Raw genomic sequence first — 21,781 nt, 5'->3', positions numbered from 1 at the left:
TGTATCTTCCTTTCACAGCTCCTAACTGGTTTGTAATTAAGGGATGTGTGTGTGCAGGTGGGGAGAGAGAGAGAGAGAGACTGATTGTGCAATTGATAATCTGTCTCATCCTTTAGATTTTAACCTCTAGCCAATAGACACCACATCTGGGTTTAAAAAAATTTTTTTTAATGTTTATTTTTGAGAGAGATAGAAAGACAGAGTGTAAGCAGGGAAGGGACAGAGAGAGAGAAGAGACACAGAATCTGAAGAAGGCTCCAGGCTCTGGGCTGTCAGCACAGATCCCACTGTGGGGCTCGAATTCATGAACCATGAGATCATGACCTAAGCTGAAGTTGGACGCTTAACCAACTGAGCCACCTAGGTTCCCTGAGGCCACATCTGCTTTTAATCACCAATGTAGCCCTAGCACATGTTAGGCACTCAATACATATTTATAAGATGAATAAAGATACTGTCCATGTTCTCTATAAGCCCAGAGTCTAAAGGGAGTGACAGGCCAGTGGACTAGTAGCTTCAAAGCAATCTGGTAAGTGTAATGGCAGAAAATGCAGGAGGTGTGTGGAAGCATGGATAAGGGGCAACTTGTCCCCTCTCACCGGGGTGGTCAGGGGAGGCAGAGCAGAAACAATGCCAAGGCTAAATCTCGAAGATGTTGTAGCAAAATTTGGGAAAAGATGTCACCGGAGGAGAGATTTCCATAAGCAAAGATGTAGATAGGGATATAAACAGAAGATGGTAGTGTTAGGATGGGTGTGACCTTGAGAGCTTGTTTGGAGGTTCTAGCAGGGGAGCTCAGCTACTTGTCTACCCTTGACCGAAGAACGGTCCTCCTCTATCGGGGATGGTCCTCCTCTTGGACTGAGCGTGCAGCTTTGGGAGGGACGCACGTGGAGCGGTGAGGGAGGAAGGGGACACCTGCCTAGCCAGTCAGATCAGCCGAATCAACCCTGGCGATCAATGGGGTGACAGATGTCGCAGCCAGATCGCGCACCTGGGTGGCTCAGTCGGCTAAACCTCTGACTTCGGCTTAGGTCAGATCTCACGCTCGTGGGTTCGAGCCCCACGTCAGGCTCTGTGCTGACAGCTAGCTCAGAGCCTGGAGCCTGCTTCTGGTTCTGTGTCTCCTTCTCTCTCTGCCCCTCCCCCTCTCATGCTCTGTCTCTCCCTGTATCAAAAATAAATAAAACATAAAAAAAAAAAAGCTTACAAAAAAAAGGATGCATGGGGAGCAACATGGGGTTGCTGGGACTGCAACGTAAGCTGTGCAATGGAGGGGATGGGGAAAGAAAGGCAGGCAGGGGCTAGCTCATAGAGGACCTTGGAGGCCAAGCTGAGTCCCACAAAACAAGTCTCATGCACAAGCCAGCCCTTTACACACGAGAAGAAATTCACCAACTTTTCCCCAGATTCTACTTCTCTGTAATACACCTGGCCCCCTACAATAGCATCTGGAGTTAGACTGTGAATTCCACCTCTGCCACTTGTCAGCTGGGCCCCCTTATAATCTCTCGTAGCCTTAGTTTCCTCAGCTAGAGAATGGGGAAACATGTTAATAACACCTACTCCTCACAGGAAGTCATGAGGATTAAATGAACTAATCCATATGAAGTGCTCAGTGTACACATGCCTGTAGGCATGTCCAGACAGTGGCTATTCTCATCAATCCCTTCCAAGCCCAGGACAACACCATCCATGGAAATTTGCTCATGTCACTCTCTAAACTTCCTGAGAGAAGTGGTCCCAGCTAGGTTCAGTCTAGGCTGGTCTTCAAGGTAGACATCGTAGGACATATGAACTCATTCTCAGGTATCAGCATCCCCTCTTTTTCCCAGGGATTAGAAAATGCAGGCAGTCTGGGTAGTATCCAGAAGAATCCATTTCAAGGCAGAAGTCCTGTTTATATGCAGGCCCGGCTTCCCTCCTCAGGAGATTCTGGTCAGGGTGGGTTGGGAGATTCCTTAGACAATCTAATAGATTAGTTTCCAGTTTAGCATAACAGCTAGACAGACTTTTGTGGTGAAGTCATCCCAGTCAATTAAAAGGCATTTTTCCCTGCTGCGAGTTCAGAAGTCCCTTTGGTCTGTTCCAGCTTTCTGGGATGTTTCATAATAGGCTCCACCCTGGGTTAATTAATAACCCTTGATTCTACTAAAGTGCAAGGCTGAAATCCTGTGTGTAATAACATCCGGGCAGGAGCTGTTGGCAGAGTCGAGGTGAAAAGCCAGTGGGAGCTCCTCTCTTCAGGGAGTGGGCCAGACCCCAGATGGTTGAGAGGACAGCAGAGCTGGCTTAGTAAATGTAAAGAGTGGCCAAGCAGAAGCTGAAGGTCAAAGCTGGAGAGGGGGTGAGGAGTGGAAGCAGCGGGGAGGAGGGGGAAGAAGAGGGAGCTCATAAGCAGTCAAAGGCATCACAAGGCCAGAGATTAGGTAGATTGAGAGTAAACTGGAATGTGGAAGGTGAAATGGGTCAGGGCAAGTGGCTGGGACAAAGATGGTGAATAAGAAGGGGTTGACAGCGCTTGCTTTTATGGGATGCCAGCGCAAACACATCATGTGGTTCTGGTTCTATCCTCTCTGCTTTAAAGAAAAAATAGGTCATCTCCTCCCTTTTCAAAAGCAAGTTGAATTGCAGGTACAGAATGAAGTTAAAGACCATGTGGCTGGGGCACCTGGGTGGCTCAGTCGGTTAAGCATCCGGCTTCAGCTCAGGTCATGATCTCATGGTTAATGGGTTCAAGCCCCGTGTTGGGTTCTGTGCTGACAGCTAGCTCAGAGACTGAAGCCTGCTTCAGATTCTGTGTCTCCCTCTCTCTCTGACCCTCCTCTGCTTGCGCTGTCTATCTCTGTCTCTCAGAAATAAATTTAAAACGTTAAAAAAAAAAAAGACCATGTGGCAGGGACTGACATGCATTCACTGGATAGTTACCAAGTCCTTTTCCTGAACCTCAGCCCCAAGCACAATATTCAAGGATAAGATGTCTTTTTCATCCAAACCAAAGCTGAATTTCTCTGCTTCTGCTCTCAGGCCACCACTCCTACCCAACCAATCTTCCAAACTACTATTAGCATGTTCGTCCTGAAACAAAGACATGTTCATATCATTCCATGACTTAAAAATCTAACAAGTACGTCCTCACTGACTCTAGGATGTGATTTCCAGCAGTATGCCATGCCACACAAAACCCACCCTAATGACACTATTCTCTGTCTTCTTTTCTGGCTTTATCTCCCATTTCCCCTTCTCATGCACCCTATACTCTGGACATTTTCCCCATCTGCGACAAACTAAGATTTGGAACATGCCTATTATTATTATTATTATTATATTTTAGAGAGAGAGCGAAGTGGGGGAGAGGAGCAGAGGGAGAGAGACAGTCTTAAGCAGGCTCCATGCTCAGGTTGGAGCCTGATATGGGGCTTGATCCCATGACTCTGGGATCATGACTGGAGCTGAAATCAAGAGTCAGATGTTCAACTGACTGAGCCTCCCAGGAGCCCCTAAAATGCACTCTTCAGCAGGCAGGCCTGATATGCCCATCTCTCTTCCTTTGCAGCCTGATGCAAAGCTAGTTCTTTCCCCCAAACCTGCATGCAGCATTAGCTTCTCTGTGAAGCCTTTCCTAAGAATGTCCCAAGGTAAGGGTGGTGATCCCTCTACTGTGCTCACTAGGCTTTGCAAAGGTCTCTGACACATTACAGTCACTGCCTCCCACTGTCTATCTTTCCACTGTGAGACTGGAAGGCTCTGTCATTAAGGCCAAGGACAGAGCAGGTGCTCAGTATGTGTTTTTTGAATTAAGGAGTGGGTTGAGATAAGTCAAGATGTGTTTATTTTTTTAATACACAGCCCTCAAGAAGTTAAAGGGTTTATTTAATTCTCCTTTAGAACTGCTCCTTAATTTCCACTGGTGTCTCATTCATCTATGATACTAACAGGGGGCAGAGCAGATATTGATGGAGGGCGGCAGCAGTGAGGAAGGGTAAATTGCCAAATATAGTAGGTAGAGACTACAGAACTATAAGCTAGACTTCCCAGTATGAGAAGATGGACTTGCTTTCATTCTTATGGCTCCTTCTTTCTCATTGTTGATTAAGGAGCTAATGAGTAGTAGAACTAAACCAGGGAGGTGGGCCATGAAGAATCATTTAAGTGACAAAGCAGTCTCTGTTGCATTTAGAATCAGCAGGGCTCATCCAGCCACAGTCTCAATATTTCCCCAGCCCTCATTATTTGGATCTTGCCTTTGGTCATCAGCTGTAGTTTAGCATCCATTCTAGATACCCCCATAAGAAGGTCTTTTGCAAGTAAATGTGGAAAATATAGACTTCATGACTAGAGAATTACATTAACTTGTTTGCTACCAAAACCATCAGAAGGGACTAATGGCTTCTTAAAAGTGGAAGACAAAAAATAACACTGGCAGGTGGAGATATAATAGGAAAGATGATGACATGGGAGAAGGGAGCCAGGGGTCTCTTCATTAGACTCCAACAATAATTTGATGTGTGTGCTGGGTATAGTCACTTCCCTGCTCTGAACCTCAGCTATTAAACAAGCAGGTTGGATTAGATGATCCCCAAAGTCTCTTTCTAGTCCCACCATACTATGATTGTACCAGACCAGCCATTCACTTACACATCTTCTCAACTAACGTTTATTGAACACCTTCACCAGGACCTGTGCTATTTGCTATCAAGTATAAGTTAGAAGTTTGCACCAGATGCCAATTGAATGCCATTATGTTTTGGGGAAATACAATTGGACATATATGTAAATAATAAAAACACACAAACACGGATGTTTCATATTTCTTATACCACCCTCCCAACTACACAGCAAACTTCTTTAAGCATGGATTATATACTTTGGATTTCTGAATAATCCCAGAGACTGGGACCTAGAAATTATTCTGTTGACATGTGTTTAACAATGTAAAGATGATCGTAAGACTATCTACTAAGTGAGCACTTTCTTTTTTTTTAATTTTATAAATTTATTATTGAGAGAGAGAGAGAGAGACCATGTGAGCAGGAGAGGGTCAGAGAGAAAGGTAGACACAGAATCCAAAGACAGGCTCCAAGCTCTGAGCTGTCAGCACAGAGCCTGATGCAGGGCTTGAACCCACGAACTGTGAGACCATGACTTGAGCCAAAGTCAGACGCCCAACCGACTAAGCCACCCAGGTGCCCCTAAGTGAGCACTTTCTAAATGCCAGGCTCTGCTTTGAGTACCCTACCCATGGTAATTTACTTCAATCATTCAGCTCTGTAGGTGCATTTTGTGATTGCCATTATTACTACTATTACTTTCATCTGACATATGAGGACCCTGAAGCATAGAGAAGTCAAGTTAGTTGCTCAAGGTTGCTCAGGGAGTGGCAGAGCTGGGATTCAAACCCAGATGGTCTGGCTCCAGAGTCAGAGCTAATATACACTTCATGTAGTCCAAAGTGTACAGCTACACTTAGAGACAAATGGTAAACATTTACTCTTGGGGGGAAACAAAGAACAAACAGAACTGTTAATAGGGGAACGATCCAGCAATAAGCCAGAAACATCAAATAATGAGTTAGAGCCATCTGGGTTAGAGAGGAAATGAGGAGTCTGGCTGGAGGGACATCTCTTAATAATTTATAACTTACCCAGCAGATCAAAAGAGTAGGACGAGATGGGAAAGGACAGTGGGATTATATGCTTGAGGAACCTGGGCTAGAGGGGAAATGCAAAACAAAACTTGATCAAGACAAATTCAAGACCCAACACATACTCTGATAGATCTACTTTGGTTAAGAAGCAGGAGGGGCGCCTGAGTGGCTCAGTTTGTTGAGCGGCTGACTTCAGCTCAGGTCTTGATCTCACAGCCTGTGGGTTCAAGCCCCATGTTGGGCTTTGTGCTGACAGCTTGGAGCCTGGAGCCTGTTTCAGATTCTGTGTCTCCCTCTGTTCCTGCCCCTCCCCCACTCATGCTCTGTCTCAAAAATAAATGATATAAAAAATTTTTAAATAAATAAATGATATTTACTCTAAATTTATTAAAAAAAAAAAAAGCAGGACCCTGGAGTCAGTTGGACCCCGGTTCAGATCCTAGCTGCAGGACATTCATACTAGCTATGTGACCTGGCTGGGCAATTTACTTAAGCGCTCTGAGCCTCAGCTTCCTCAGCAACTGGCCCATTGTGTGGAATAAGGCACAGGAAGCATTTAACATGGCACCCAGCACACAGAAGATGTTCAAAGTTAACCACCATCACCATTACTGTCGTTTCTCCACTTCTCTGTGGTCTTCTTAACTTGGTGAGCCTAAACGTTAGCCAGGATGGTGATAAACTCGCCCATGTTAATCGATCCCATGGTTAAGAAGAGACATGCTTGCTCCTCTAATGAGTTATGTTTCAGCTAATAGTCCCTAGTGTCCCACCTGCTTTTTTCATTCCCCCAGCTGGTTCTTAGATTCGAAAAGAAAAAGGCCTCCATGGAGACCTGCACGCTTTTTAAACATAATACAAAACAGAACGTCTGAGGTCAGGGTAAGCCAAGCCAAACAAATAAATCTTGCAGGATTGTGTTAACAAAACAAGGCTTAGTGGATCAGAGTGGGTAGGGTTCTGCCGGACTCAGGGCCTGCAGAGAAATGCCAAGCTCTGGTGAATTTCAAACACAAGGTCAAACAGGAAGAGCAAAATGTGGAGCACTTCAGAGTTCAGCATCGATGCTTGGCTGAAACCAGGAAAGCATTCCATGCATGAAGGACACCAGAACCCACGGATCCATTACAGTCCCAGAAATCCACACCAGAAGGGTCTTACAGATCATCTGAACAGCTTCTATGGAGGGCAACTTGGCAATAGCTATCAGAATTATAAGTGTATACTTATCCTGGGAGTCATACACAGACACCAGCCTGTGGGGGGTTCATCAGGGAACACTCCGAGAATCACAACCACTGGATGGAAGGAAGCAGCACTGAGGGGAAGGAGAAGGTGGATGTGCTGCCGTCTCAGCAAAGAGCTCTGAAGCTGGGACAGTCCTTCAGAGGTGTCCCAACGGGGTAAACGGGCAAATTCTTCGTACTGTCCAGCCACTGAATGTAGCTGCCTCCAGGAAGGAGATGGGAGCTTGGACAAGGCAGCTCTCCTCACCTGAGGCATTTCCAGAAGAGGGCTGACTGAGGGCTGGCTTCTGGTAGCAATGCCAGCAGCTGGGGAAAGTCCTTTACTCCTAAATGTGCCTTGCAGCACCCACGGCATATAAAACTCCTGGAACCTGTTCTATTTCCAGGAAGGAATCCTATGGATATGCTACCAAATGTTCGAAATGACATTAAGTTTGGGATTATTTGTAACATGAAAATTATGGAATATACATCATTGGATATCTGCATGACAGCACTCTCAGCAATCATTAACAAGAACGAGGAAGCTCTGCATGTACTCTCATGGAATCACCACCGGATACATGAAGTGAGAAAGGGTGCAGAGCAGTACAAATAAGTAGAAGGGCATGTGTGGACCTTGAACAGCTAATGGGATGGACTGTATTGCTCATTGTCTGTTGCCACTCAGCCCTGCATGCATGCTTGTCTCCTGCACTACGGGGGCTGAAAGCCTCAATCTACGCTTCCCAGATTCTTTTGCCGCATGGTTCCAGTTAATTTCTACCAATGGGAGCCATTTATGCAAGAGCTGAAGTGAGGAAGGAGACAGCAATCATTCTGCTTCTGGTAGTAGCAACAAAAGCTTCCCCAACAGCCTCAGCAGACACAGCAGGTGGGTGGTTCCTTCAGGATCAGTGGGAGCACAGGCTCAAGGTTCTCCACTGGCCATAGTGGTAGTGACAACAGCAGCAGTGAATGTAGGGCTGCTGTGGCTCTGGGTAATATGATTTTCCCTTTTGAACCATTTGGAATCAATTCTTCCATTAAATCTTTAAAATACCTACAGTGGTTTGTGTTTTTTGAACCAAATACTATTTATGAAAAACAAAGGAAAATACACATATATGTATATTTGGTTGCTGCATTTAAAATCTCATCTGCCTTTGGCTCAGGTCATGATCTCATGATTCGTGGGTTCAAGCCCCGCATTGGGCCCTATGCTGACAACGTGGAGCCTGCTTGGGATTCTCTCTCTCTCCCTCATTCTCTCTGCCCCTCCCTGACTCATGTTTTTGCTCCTACTCAAAATTAAAAAATATACATTGGAAAAAATAGAAAATTGCCCAAGAAACTAGTTGTTAAATGAACTGGTTGATAATGGTTAAGGAAAACAGATTAGTAAGGGCAAGGTTGGAGGTAGGCTTTTTATCAGATACCATTTTTTACCTTTTCAATTTTTGGCTACTTGTATATATTACCATTACCCAAAATATAAATAAAATTTTAAAAAATCAAAGTTTATCTCCTAAATCTATGGCAGTTTTTCAGCACACCTGCCCATGAAGCCTGGGTTCAAGTTCCTCCTTTATCACTCATTTCAAACAGGGTATTTAACCTTTCTGAGCCTCAGTTTCTTCATCTGCCAAATGGGGAGAGTCATTCATAGCAGCCATCTTAAAGGGTAGTGGTGAGAATGAAATAAGGTTATGTATTTGAAGTGACTTAATCAACACACCTGGTTATTGCTCTGGATATCTGCACCCCTGGCAGAAAAATGCAGTAGAAGGAGGAGGGCTCCAAAGTCAGACTGCCTGGGTTCAAAGACAGGCTGCTGCCAATTAAAAGTCGGGCAATCTTCAGAAAGCCATTTATTCCCTTTAAGCCTCAGTTTCTGTAAGATGGAGGCAATGATAGAGCTCATCCCAACAAGGAAAAAGCGTTCAGCCTTACCTGGCAAGTATGCAACGTATGGTAACTTACTATTTCACCTACTCCTTCAGATGACAGAGACTCTGCACAGAGTAAATGGGATCCTATCAAAGACCCCTCTGTCTCTGCACTAAACATCTCCAGTTCACTATGCTGATCCACTTTACTCATGAATGTCAGACTCCGCTTACTCCAAGCACTCTCTTTAGAAGGTATTCCATGGGATACCCCCTTATGGTGTGACACCAAGATTGGATCTGTCACTAGAGTCTGACTAGCATAGTGTATGTGTGTGGATGTGAGAGAGTATGTGTGTGCATGTGTGTGTGTGTGTGTGTGTGTGACAGAGACAGTGTGGTAAAAAGCATGTGTATAGGTATGCATGTGTGTTTATGTACCATCACCTTCCTGGGCTCTAAATGCTGTCCTTTGATAATGAAGCCTGAAGTGGCATCAGGTTTTGGGAAAGGAGCAACCATTAGCTATAGTTTACTGAGTACCTAATACATGTGCCAGGAAGCATGCTAAGTGTGTAACTTACACTAACTCATTTAATGCACACAATATCTCTAGGGGGCAGATATTATTATCCTCATTTTTCAGATGAGGAAACATGCACAGAGATGTTATAAATAGAAGGTCAATACAAGTAAAATATGGTAGAGCTGGGATCCATCTCTAGTCCCTCCTATTCTGAAGCCAATCTTAACCTGCACTCTATGGTTCTTCCAAAAATATTAAGAGTTTGTTCAAATCCTAGGTGTTTTCTTTCCCCGTGTGACTTTAGTAAGCTAAGTCTCCCTCGTCATGCTCCTCTTCAGCGGAGTTTTTCCATAGGGAAGACTCCACCTATGCCCCTTCAATTTGATTGTATTCAATTTAATGTAGCATATTCTCTCTCTCATTCAGCTTCAGGGCATCAGCAAATGCAATCTGATAAGTCTCTATTAAGGAACAGAACAAAGGTAAGAGCACAGCCCTGAAGCAAGGGCTGTGTTTCTCTCAAGGTGTATCCCTATCAAATAATCATTTACCAGTCTGGGTACTATTCAACCTGTTACCATGTCACCAATCTGAATTAACATTCAACCTCCATTTCTCTATCTTGTTGACAATTATTTCTTGAAGTGTCGATGGTCTTTACAGTTAATCTCTACAGCAAAGGTCCATTTGAAGAAAGGTTGTCCCATAAAGAACTGTGGATGGAAGGCTGAAGTGGGTATGCAAAATATATACATGATGGTCTTGAGTGTTTGAACTATTTTAAGGGGAAAATTCCACCTTTGCTTCCATAAGACATTTAAATTGAGGGAATACATGATGAGCAGAAGATGAATAGGACTCGAATCAAGAGCCTTTTCTGCGGTCTATACCCATCCACCTAATCCCGTGCCAACTCCCATATCACACAAGGGCAGGACTCAAAGGGAGCCACTGGGGTTTGTATGTAAATATGTGGCTTTGTCCACCTTCCTTCACTGGAATCAAGGACAGATTCTTCACCTTCTCTTGCCTTTCTTCATCTGCTAGAGCAAGATATTGGTATTCCTTGTGCCTTGGTACCTCTATTATCACCAAGGAAAGACTCACCATTGTATTTACAGCCCCCCCCCTTTTTTTTTTAGAAAGGAATGAAGCCCAGCGCTCTGTCCCACCAAGTCCTAGTCTTCTAGTTTCTCAGAACTGAGTCTATTTGACATTAATCCATTCATCGACCTCACTGCTTAGTCCCACAGAGGGGTGACTTGTACCTGTGGAGAAAAAGACCCTTTGCCTCAAATATAAATAGAGGAGAACTTGACATGCCAAGCACCCTGGCCGGAACGTCAGAGGACACTGCTATGAGGCCCCACAGAGCCAATGGGGCAGTCTGGGTAATAGAATGCAACATGATGCAGTCCCCCCTCTGGCTTCCCCAGAGTTTCTTGATTCCTGACTCTGCAAGAGCTTAGGCAAGCAGTTTTTGAACTGGGGGGAAAGAGGGTGGAGAGAAGGGGCGGAGGCTTCATCTAGGCCAACCACAACTAACTCATTCACTCTGTCCAGTAAAGCCCAGACAGTGCAATTATCTGGTTAATTTGGCCCTTAGACTTCCAAAATGTGAGGCCGCTCAGACTAAACAGTGGCTTCCATCCTAAGACTTTTCCCAAGTGCGAGAGGATACATGTAAGATTCCTGGGGGGTTGCTTATGTGTCCCACCCATTCATCCAGATAGGAAAAGGCAAACAATGCAGACTCTAAGATGGGTTTAGGAAGGCATGTCTTTCAGGGAAAAATGCCCAAATAACCTGCTATTTGGTCTCCTGGCTAATTTGCCTTCTGGCTACTATGGAGGGGGATGGCTGGAAATCAGGAGGACTTTAAATTAGCCAACAGTTTCCAGAATTATTGTAGCCTTTGTTGACTGGTTGAGTGTCCCCAGAGCCCTTGGGTGAGTTACTCTTAGGGCAATTCCCGATGATGCTCCTAAGGATACTCCTACTCTTGGATTTTGTACCCATAAAGTGGGCTAGGGGCATCACTGAGATAAATGGGTAAAATTAAAACATGCCTCTGGGGTGTTCACAAATCGGAGGAGATAGGGCTAGCTCAATTGGCAAGTGAGCATTTACCAGATGGTTTATGGAAAAGCCAGATTTTTGAGGGGAGATTAGGGAGCAGTGATTTATCTCCCTTGGAAACTGACAAGCCGCCTGGAATCTGTGGAATCTATCAGTTATTCATTCTGCAAAGATTTCTTTAGTTCTAGTATGTGCCAGGCCCTGTGCTACTTAACAAAGTGATTCCAAATAGTCATGGTCCCTACGCTCATGCAAATAATCCCACACTTAAATATGTGGACAAGGGCTAGGAGGCCAAGTTGGATATTATGATAGGAAATAACCAGGTTAGCTGATCTAGATCAAGGTGTGAGGGCTCAGAGAAGGAGTCTTTGGGGGAAGAGACTTAAAAGTTAACACTTTAAAGAATCTATTTGTTTTTTTAGAAAGATTATTCTGGCTTTAGTACTAAAAGTAAATGAGAAGTGTGTGAAAAGATAAAGTTAGAAGACTATTGGTAGGAAGACTGGATGAGAGTTGTGATGGCTCAGCAAGGGATGGAAAGAAGTGAAAGGACTAGAGACGGGGTGTGGAGTTAACAGGTGTAGTGGCAGAGGGAGGGGAGGCATCTAGGAGACTGTGCAGGCTTCTGACTAATGTGGAAGGTTAGAGGGGGCCATTCTTTATTGAGAGAGAACTTGGGAGGACAAGCAGGTTGGGGCTAGGGGAAGATGATGTGTCCTATTCTGAAGTCAACCAAACTAGACTCCTACTATCCCATAACCTGTACTTCCAGCCTCCTTAAAATTGCTCACACTGCTTTCTTCTCATGTGCTCATCGGGTTGTCATCTCTACTTGTTGAAATCCCAACCATCCTCCAAGATGCCCTCCAAATACCACCCTCTCCTCAGAGCCATCCTGACTCCCTCAATTAGTCCTGGCCTCTGCTGCCCATAGCACTAAATTTGGACCTCTCTATTTTGTTTTTTGTCTTTTTAAAATTTTTTTTATTTTTTATTTTTGAGGTTTCTTTCTTTTTTTTTTAATAGTTTATTGTCAAATTGGTTTCTCTTTTTTGGATTCCACTTGCGTTAAGGTTCTGTGAAGACTTATCTTGCCTCTCTTCCTAGACCACAAATTTTTGGGACAGAGCCTCTGTTTCTATATCCTCATTCCCCACATTAGCTAGCTAGCATAGTAGACGCTCGACAAATATTTGTTAAGTGAACAAAAATAACCTGCTCTTTGCCATGGAAGGAAAACCAGTAGACATTGGACTGACTTGAAAGCCACAGGATCAAATTGAAATTCAAGTTTAAGGTGTTTTAATACTAAGCCAACTCAAATTGGATGCTCAGAAAGGCTTTCTGTTTCTCCAATACACCAAACTCAAAGAATGCTGAAAATGTCACACCCCTCTATTTTCTTATTGCATTTTTCTGAGTTCATCTTATAGTAGGGACCTTGTCTATCTTATTAACTATTTGTCTTTGATGATGATGATGATGATGATGATGATACATGAATAACATTTACTAAGAGCCTGGTATGTACCAGGCACTACTCCAAGTACTTTACATGGACTAACTAATTTGATCCAAATAGTCACCCTAAGAAATTGATGCTATTACTACTCAGTTGTACAGATAAGTGGAACCACAAAGAGCTTAAGTACTGCTCAAGCAAGGGTGGCACCAAGATTCAAACCTAAACTCTGGCGCCAAAGCCCATGCTCTGATGTGCTCTCCTAAGGCTGAGCACCATGCCTGGGATTTAGTAGGTCCCCAACAAGGGTTCACTGAATGAATGGGAGGAGCCCTAGATCTGGAGATCACAAGTTCTAGTCCTAATTCTGTGACTGACTTCCTATGTAGCCTGAACAAGTCTGTATTTCTTTCCCCATAAAATGAGGTGCCTGGGTGCTGATATTAACAGTAACAACAAGAGCCAGTATTCATAATTCTAGCCTCTTTTGAGGTTTTAAATCATCTAATCCCAACAACAATGATACAAGGAAATTGGTGCACAGAGTGAGTAAGTCACCTGCTTAGTACCTATTAAATGAGAGAGCTAGGATTCAAACCCAGTGTGTTCCCTAGTCCAACTGGTTCCAAGGAGATGCCTTGGGGGACCATGGGAAGAATAGGAAAGTGGAGCAGGACAGAGTAGACAGATTTTTGGGTTCCCCATGCCCATTTAGTCAGAGAACCTCTACCTGTCTCTAGTTTGTATAATGAGCTCCTACTTGAGATTTACTTTGAAGAAAGATTTTGCTGCTAAAACAAAACAAAACTAAAGAAACATTAAACTAAATAATTCTGAAATGTAATAAAACTCCCAGGTAGAAGTCAGGATTTTTCTAGTAATCTTGGTTCATAGTAGCCACAGAAGATGAGGACCAAGACTGCTCCTGGGAATGGCTCCAGCTGTGGAAAACATCAGGGCAATAGCACGAAAGACTCAGCTCCAACCTACCTGCTCCACTCGGATTTCAATCTCTCCATTCACCTTCTTTCCATGAAAGTATTTGGCCCTGTTAAAAAGAGGAAGAATACTACTGAGTAAGGATAGAGTCTGCTTTACTATTTTCTCCCTTCTCTCAAAGTCCTTACCCCCCAAGGGCATATGTCAGACACATTTAACTTCATGCTCTCTCCTCCCACCCTGACTGCTGATTTTCTCATTATTTGTATATACTGTGTACAAGAGAGGAAAGAGTACTAGATGGGAAGATTGGGGACTCAGGTTCTGTTCCTGCTTGGCATCCCTCTGTTTCAATTTTATAATCTGCAGAGGGAAAATATTAATACCTGCATGACTTATTTCTAAGGGTTATTTTAAGGATCAAATGAGATTTAAAAATCCTACATAAATAAATAAATAATTGTATTATAAATAATGTATCATAAATAATAAATTATTTTATTATTTTACAGAGTTATACTCCACACATTCCATAAATTATCTATCTATCCACCCACTCCTCCATTTGTCCATCTGTCCAGTGAAGCAGCCCTCATCTGTCCCTTCATTTATCTGTGAATCCATGCATCCATGCATCCATTCATCCATCTTTCTTTCCACTATATCAGACTTCTATCTTCTCATTCTTAGTAAATAACATCCCATCTACCTATAGCTCAAGGCAAAAACATAGACATCATTCTTATTACCTCTTTCTCTCTCCCTATCCCCATTGATGCTACATTCTAATTATTTCCCAAATCCATCCAAATGCCCATTTTTCTCAATAAGCACTCTAATCTTGACCCCCTTCATCTTTCTTTCCATATGATCCTCTTTTCATACTCTTCTTCCATAGTACTTATTACAATTATAGTTAGTTATAATTAGTAACTGTGTTTAATGCCTGTGTCTCACTAAACGATGACATAACTTCTTGGAGTAAGGAACAAATATTCTCAACACCTAGCAGAGTGCTTAACACACAGTAGGAACTCAATTAATATTTGCTGGATGAATAAATGAGTGGAGATAAATGGGGGGAAAATCCACTTGTTGAGGATTTACTCTGTGCCAGAAACTGTTCTGTAGGCTTGAGCCTATAGAGCCTTTCTCATTTAATGCTTAAAACCTCCACCATGAAGAAGGCATTATTATTTCCATCCTATAAAAAAGAAAACTGAAATGTGGAGAAACGAAATATTTTGCCTAAGGGACTAGAGTCCTGGCCTTCTAGTTCCACATCTATGTTTTTGCTCAACCCTGAAAAATAGCAGCAAATGTTGGGGTACTCTGGGTTTAGATGTCTTCCCACACACAAGGCAAAAGTAATAAAAGTTTCCATTTACTCTTTTGGATTCTTGGTATGGAGAAACTAATAGTTCTTAGTCACTTGCTGTAAACTGAGCACTGTGTTAAGCATTTCCATAAACCTTTCTGGGCAGAGACAGCTTTCTGTTCCAATACCCATTCTCCTCTTCCCCACAGTAAGAGAGTTTACAGATTGGGACACACACACACACACGAACACGCACAAACAAGAACGAATATCCCAACTCTCTATTCAGCTAGGGGTGGCCATGGGACAGAGTTCTAATCAATAATTTGTAAGGAGTACATCCAAGAATCTTCTTAGTTTCTTCTATTCTTTTTCCTGGAACATCCATGTTACCATCTATTTTTTCAGCCTTCCATTTGTGAAAAAAAGAATCCTTTCTATAAATTCTCTGACCAAGCTTCAGTCTGTTTGCTTCCAGAGTCTCTATCTACACTTAGCCAATGCCAGTGGAGTTCATGTCTTCCCACAACTGCCTAAATCACTGACTGATAGCTGTAATATTAAGATTACTTTTTCTTACTATGTTGACAGGCTTAGATGTCAACTAGGCAAAACTTTAGTGGTATAGGAGCTGTTGTGACTTGAAAGGAAGATTTTGTTTTCTCTCTCATACATGGTGTTTGATAAAATGTGAAGTGAGGCTCATACAAAGGGAACCTTTCCACAGAGTTTGTGAATTTTATCATGAATCCTTAAAGGTAGTGTCAGCAAACTGCAGACACTGAGATAAGTCCCCCTCTAATATTTGTAGGGCAAAAGACATGGAGGCCTGTGCGTCATATGTCTAATATTTAAAACTGATGAATAAAGCTAGCAAACATTTAAACAAAACATGCCTGTCTTCTCTCCTTGACAAAGACAACTTCATCATGACCTGGAGAGGTCAGAATTTAGACTTCTTGGAATACTTAGAGTTCTACTCAGAGCAAGGTGGCATGGGGATTGCCTTCTCTTGGTTCCTACAGTCTTCCTGATTCTCCTCCCACCCTCCTCTCAATCCTGCATCACCTGGGCTTCTTGTGCAGGCTCGTGGATAGCCCAGCCCACATGCCACGCTTCATCTCCTCATTCATTCCCCCATCAACAGTTCTCCCTTGGCCATGCCTTCTAAGGATGGACAGGGAACTGGCCTACACAGGGCATGGAATTGGGCCAGGGTCCCTTTGGGCAAGAAATTCTAGGGTTCCTTGTATCCACTGCATGGTGTCATAGTGCAATTTGTAGGGTTCTGGTACTGGGCCCTCCTTTGCTGTCAGAAGGGATACAGCTCATAAAGGTTGGAGTAGGACTTGGGTCAAGGTCCCCCTAGCTTAGGTTTAAAAGAAGTACTGGGTGGGTCTGGGACCTCAGACTAGTAACTAATGAGAACAATCACTGGTACACTGGAAAAAGCATGGCTTGGGCAAAATCTGGCCCTACAACTCACTCACCACATGTTCTAAGCCAAGCTACTTAACCCCTCTCGGTCATGGTTTTCTCATTTGTCAAGTGGTGATAACACTGGCAGCCAAGCCTGCAGCGATAAATCCACCTGGTCCTCCAGGCAACAAGCCAATAGACTGTAGGAGGCTCGGGGCAACCACATGGATGGAATCTCACCTTTACCACTCACTCACTGTGCAAACTTGGGTAGCTCACTCAACCCTCATGTGCCTCAGTTTCCACATTTCAGAAGTGGGGTTACTAACAGTAACTATCTCACAGCATTGTTGTAAAGGTTAACTGAGACAAGATGTATAAAGCACTGAGAACAGTTCCTACACATAGTAAGCTCCAAAGTATATAGCCCAGGGCCTAAAACAGCATCAACAACAACAAAGAAATATTGAGTGTTTCCTCTGTGCCCTCGTGGAGGTTACAAAACAGAAATGTGATTCACCTCATTTTGATCTGTTCCATCAGTGCAATGAACGATGGGTGACGATAATAATAGTAGACACCATTGGTATTTACAGCCTGCTAGTACCTTCATATCCCTCCTCCTATTAGACTCTACTAGGTAGGGCAGGGATCGGTCCCCACACATTCCAGATGCAAAAGTCCCTGTTCAAAGATACATAAAAACTCTACATGGCACCAGTGAGTTAGATCTTGTGCTTCAAGATTTTCAGGATTCAGCAGGACCCTGCTGACACTGGCCCATTTCTCCTCTGGTTTTCTGTCCACCTCAGGTACACACTCCACGTCCTGCAACTCCCTAGCCATGTCCTACACTTTACACCACAGAGCTTTTGCACCTGCTGTTCTCTGTGCTATGGATGGCTTCTTGCTCTTCTCTGCCTGGCTGCCTCCAAGATCCTCACTCACTTCCTTTATCAAGTTTTCCTTGAAAGTGCCCCCCAATGAGGCTGGGTTAGATGTTCCTCTTTGGGGTTCCCACAGCATCCTGTACTTTACAACCATGAAAAGGTGTATCACTCCATGTTTGTCTATACCCTGCCCCCCACACCTAGTCTGTGAGCTCCTGGAAACCTGAAACTGTGTCAGTGCTCAGTGAATTCCGCGTCTGGCACGAAGCGCCAGGGCACCAGGCACATGTTTAATGAATGTTTGCTAACTGGGTAAATGAATAGTCTTCCAAGGATAAGCCATAATGAAGACTGTCCTCGAGACACTTTACTGTCATCTACTGGCACACTGCTGTAATACACTTACAAATCTGTGCTGATTACAATGTGGGGTCGTTGTACAGTGTCCAACCTGAATCGATTCTAACCAGAACCCAGAGCACTTTGTACTATATGAATACCACCCAAGCAGCTCTAGCCTTCACAAGGCCTCACCTTCCCAGGAGAAACACTTGTTTTGCCCATCTCTGGAATGTCTACTGCAGAGCCTGGCAGACGGGCTCCAGCTGAAGCTGAGGGTCAGGCAGTCCATCCCCCTGCCTGGCTGGGAGTCAGAAGTCTGTCTTCTGACAGGCCACACAGACTGCTGCCTCCTTGCCGGGGGCTCATTCAGGCTTGAGCTGCCTCTGAACGGTCCTGTCTGGCAGAGGGAAGGGTAGGGATGGTCTGGAATTCTAGATGCCTTGGGGGCTGGGACTGCTGCCTTTGAATCGCCTGGCTGTTTGACCTCAGGCAAAATGGAGGGCCTCACTGTGCCCCAAGGCTGTCTCTGTACTGCAGACCTCTTCCTGATGCCCCAATAGGTTTATTCTTATAATGAACTCCTGAATATCCCAGCCAATCACTCAAGGCCTTGGCCTTGGGAAGGGGGTGGGGGAAACTCTTGATTCCAGGAAGCTTCCTTCTCTGTGGGTGGTCTCATATTTTACTGCCACATCAGAGGCACCAAGAAGGGGAATATTATAAAACCAGCGCTGCCTGGGGTGGGAAATCCCAAGTTTGGGGAGGCGGGATGTGGTGTGTGAGAGAGATTTATGAGGAGCGGGTACTAAGTTCTTTCATGGCGACAGCAGGGGCAGAAGGAAGAGAAGAATTAGCACAAACAGGATCCACCTGTGACCAAGCGGCACCCTCCTAATAAATGTGTCTGGCATGTAGAGTCAATGTGGCTGGGCCTTGGCTATGCCCTTCCCAGGGAGGAGGGGTCAGGAATGTTCTGTCTCAGGCACAGCCCTCTTCCCACAGGTCCTCCCTATAGGGGGACGGAGTGGGGGGGTCAGGGCGGAAGGGATCTGGCCCAGGGGAGTCTTATGTTTCTGATGCAACATACTGGTTGCTTATTTGTAGCCTGGACATAAGCAGGGGGAGATGGACTATGGATCATGTGGGAAATCACTGAAGGTAGACACACTCAGGGCTTTCCCAGTCAGTAGATGAGGAGAATCACATAGCACGTTGGCTGGATGGAGTTGTGGCAAAAGCAGGACCTTTGGACACAGGGGTCCAAGTCAGAGATTGATTCTAGCTCCTGTATTTACTTGAAAAAAACTAACTTGCCAGACCCCTTCCCACTGCCAGAGGGGATGCTTCAATAATGGGCAACCTTTCCACACCACCTTAGGGAACTCCAATGAGTCAGGGAGGGGAGGGATCTTCTGAGAGTGCCAAGGCCCCTTGCATCCATACAAGGATCTGTAGAGGCAAGAAACTAGAGCCCCAAGCTACAGGATATGACAAATGGCCCCTCATTGACTTCTGACAGGAAAAGGAATGGATATTTTCATGGGTATGTCTGTTCACTATTCACTCCCTTGCTTACCCACCATTTACTGAGCCTCATATGGACCAGGCAGCCTACTGGGCCTAAGGGGAAAAGGCTGACATAGTGCCTGCTCTTGTGGAACACACGGGCTGTGAGAAAAGTCAGAAAACTTATCAGGTGAAAAAGAAATGGTGAGTAAGAATAAAATGCACAAAGTGGTAGATAATAAGATGTGGAGAGCAGGGGAGATCTGACTCAGGTTGGTGAGGGAAGCCTTCTTCAAAAGACATTAACACATATTTATTGATCAGCTACTATGGGCCAGAGCCTATAGGCTCTAAGTAAGTAAGTATGAAGACAACATAGTCCTTGGCCTCAGGGAGCTCACTACCTAATAGGAGGGAGAGACTCATAAATGGACAATGACCACACAGGGCACTAGCCCAAAGATCCAGGTCAGCCCACAGAAGGGACACCGAGCCTAGTCTAAGGGTCAAGACCCACTTCCCTTTGAAGTGGCCAAGGTCATCCATCAATACATCCAATATTTAGAGTCTATTCTTTGCCAGGGAAAGGGCTACAAAGATGAACGTGAGAGGGCCTGGGTGTGTGTGTATGTGTAAAAGGCACAGACAAGGGCAAATGAGATGGGCAGATGCTGGGCATACTCAGGGAGGTGACGGATTTTCCTGGGGCATGCCCTAAATGTGCAGGAAAAATAAGTAACAGGCATGGTGCTGAAGACTTAGATTTGAGCTGGCAGCTGGGGCACTTGCTAGACGATTTTAGACAAGCTGTTACCTCCTCATCTATAGAATAGGGATAGGAAGACCCGCACGAGGATGCAGATTTGAAGGACTCTGGGAACCTGGCAAAAACATGCTAGCAAGTGTGCTACTCCCTCGTGGGCTGTGAGGGTGGAACTTCACCTCTCCAGGTAAAGCGGTAGACAGGCACTGCTTGCACTGAAGACAGACTCAGGTCCTGTCTAGCTCTATTTACTTCCTTGTCCTGCTTCAGACAGACATCAACCTTCCCAAGCCCCAGTTTCATTTGGAGGTGCCCGTGAATGAAATCCCTGACACATGGCAGGTGTTTAATGTCTCTCTCTTTCCCTCCTGACCTTCACCAGGATGGGTAGAGAGCTGAGGTCAGTTGGATGTGTCCCTGGGGAAGTGACATGTCATTTCTTCTCTCCAAGGGGAGGAAGGTGGCAGTATCCTCCTTGCTCTAAATGAAACTCCTCCTTCATATCTAGCCTAATGGAAACCTGCCTGGACTGCTCCCTGGGATCTCCTCTTCCTCCCCTGTATAGGGCTTTAGGGTAAACAAAGTCATCAGCCACCCACTCACCATGACTGCAGAAATTGGGCCAGAATGTCATCTCAGTCCTTACCCCTCTCCTTGCCAAAGACACTACGCTGTGTCACCTTCGTTCCTACAGATATCTGAACGTCCACAATCTTTATTACACAGAGAGAATTAGTTAACATCTAGAAGGCTAAGCCATTCTCTCCCCACTCCTGCAAACATTTAATGAGCATCTGCTAAGAGCCCAAGCTGGGGAAATGCCCATAGAAAGGTAATACACTGAAAGATAATTCATACCAAGGTACAAGTGACTAATATCTGATCATTCCAGAAAAGGGATTTAGATGGTATAAGGAGGGTGAGAAAGGGACCATGAGAAATTGAGTATTTGATTTAGAAAGGGGGAGCAGAGGGAGGGGGTAGTGCCTGGGTGGTTCAGATGGTTAAGTGTCTGACTCTTAATTTTGGCTCAGGTCATGATCCCAGGGTCTTGGGATGGAGCCCCAGATGGGATGGTGCTCCGGGTTGTGGGATGAAGAGATTCTGTCTCTCCCTCTCCCCCTCTCCCCCTCTCCCCCACCTGCACACTCTCTTTCTCTCTAAAAGAAATAGAAAAATTGCTGTGGTGGAGGTCTAGGAGGTTTTTTCCACTGCAGTAATTTCCTACTTGACACATCCCCAAAGGCAAGGGAAATGAAAGCAAAACTGAACTCTTGGGACTTCATCAAGATAAAAAGCTTCTGCACTGCAAAGGAAACAATCAAGAAACCTAATAGGCAACCGACCGAATGGGAAAAGATAGTTGCAAATGACATATCAGATAAAGGGCTAGTATCTAAAATATACAAGGAACTCACCAAACCTCACACCCACAAAACAAATAACCCAGTAAAGAAAAGGGCAGAAGACATGAACAGACACTTCTCCAAAGAGGACATCCAGATGGCCTACAGGCACAAGAAACGATGCTCAACATCACTCATCATCAGGGAAACACAATTCAAAACCACACTGAGATACCACCTCACTCCAGTCAGAGTGGCTAAAATGAACAAATCAAGAGACTATAGATGCTGGCGAGGGTGTGGAGAGACAGGCACTCTCCTACACTGTTGGTGGCAATGTAAACTGGTGCAGCTGCTCTGGAAAACAGTGTGGAGGTTCCTCAAAAAACTATCGATAGAACTCCCTTATGACCCTGCAATAGCACT

At 44.6% G+C, this 21,781-nt stretch overlaps 1 protein-coding gene across 1 annotated transcript in view; it reads right to left on the bottom strand.

Annotated features, from left to right (window-relative positions):
• The window catches only part of SYN3 (synapsin III), a 459,446-nt gene that overhangs the window by 389,146 nt on the left and 48,519 nt on the right, over positions 1-21,781 (bottom strand). The window contains exon 3 of the mRNA XM_029954713.1: positions 13,823-13,880. Coding sequence (XP_029810573.1) covers positions 13,823-13,880 — 58 coding nt within the window. The remainder of the gene's footprint in view (positions 1-13,822; positions 13,881-21,781) is intronic.

Source organism: Suricata suricatta, chromosome 10 (assembly GCF_006229205.1).
Source record: "Suricata suricatta isolate VVHF042 chromosome 10, meerkat_22Aug2017_6uvM2_HiC, whole genome shotgun sequence".
Classification (NCBI taxonomy): Eukaryota; Metazoa; Chordata; class Mammalia; order Carnivora; family Herpestidae; genus Suricata; species Suricata suricatta.
This window is presented reverse-complemented; position numbering and strand designations above follow the sequence as displayed.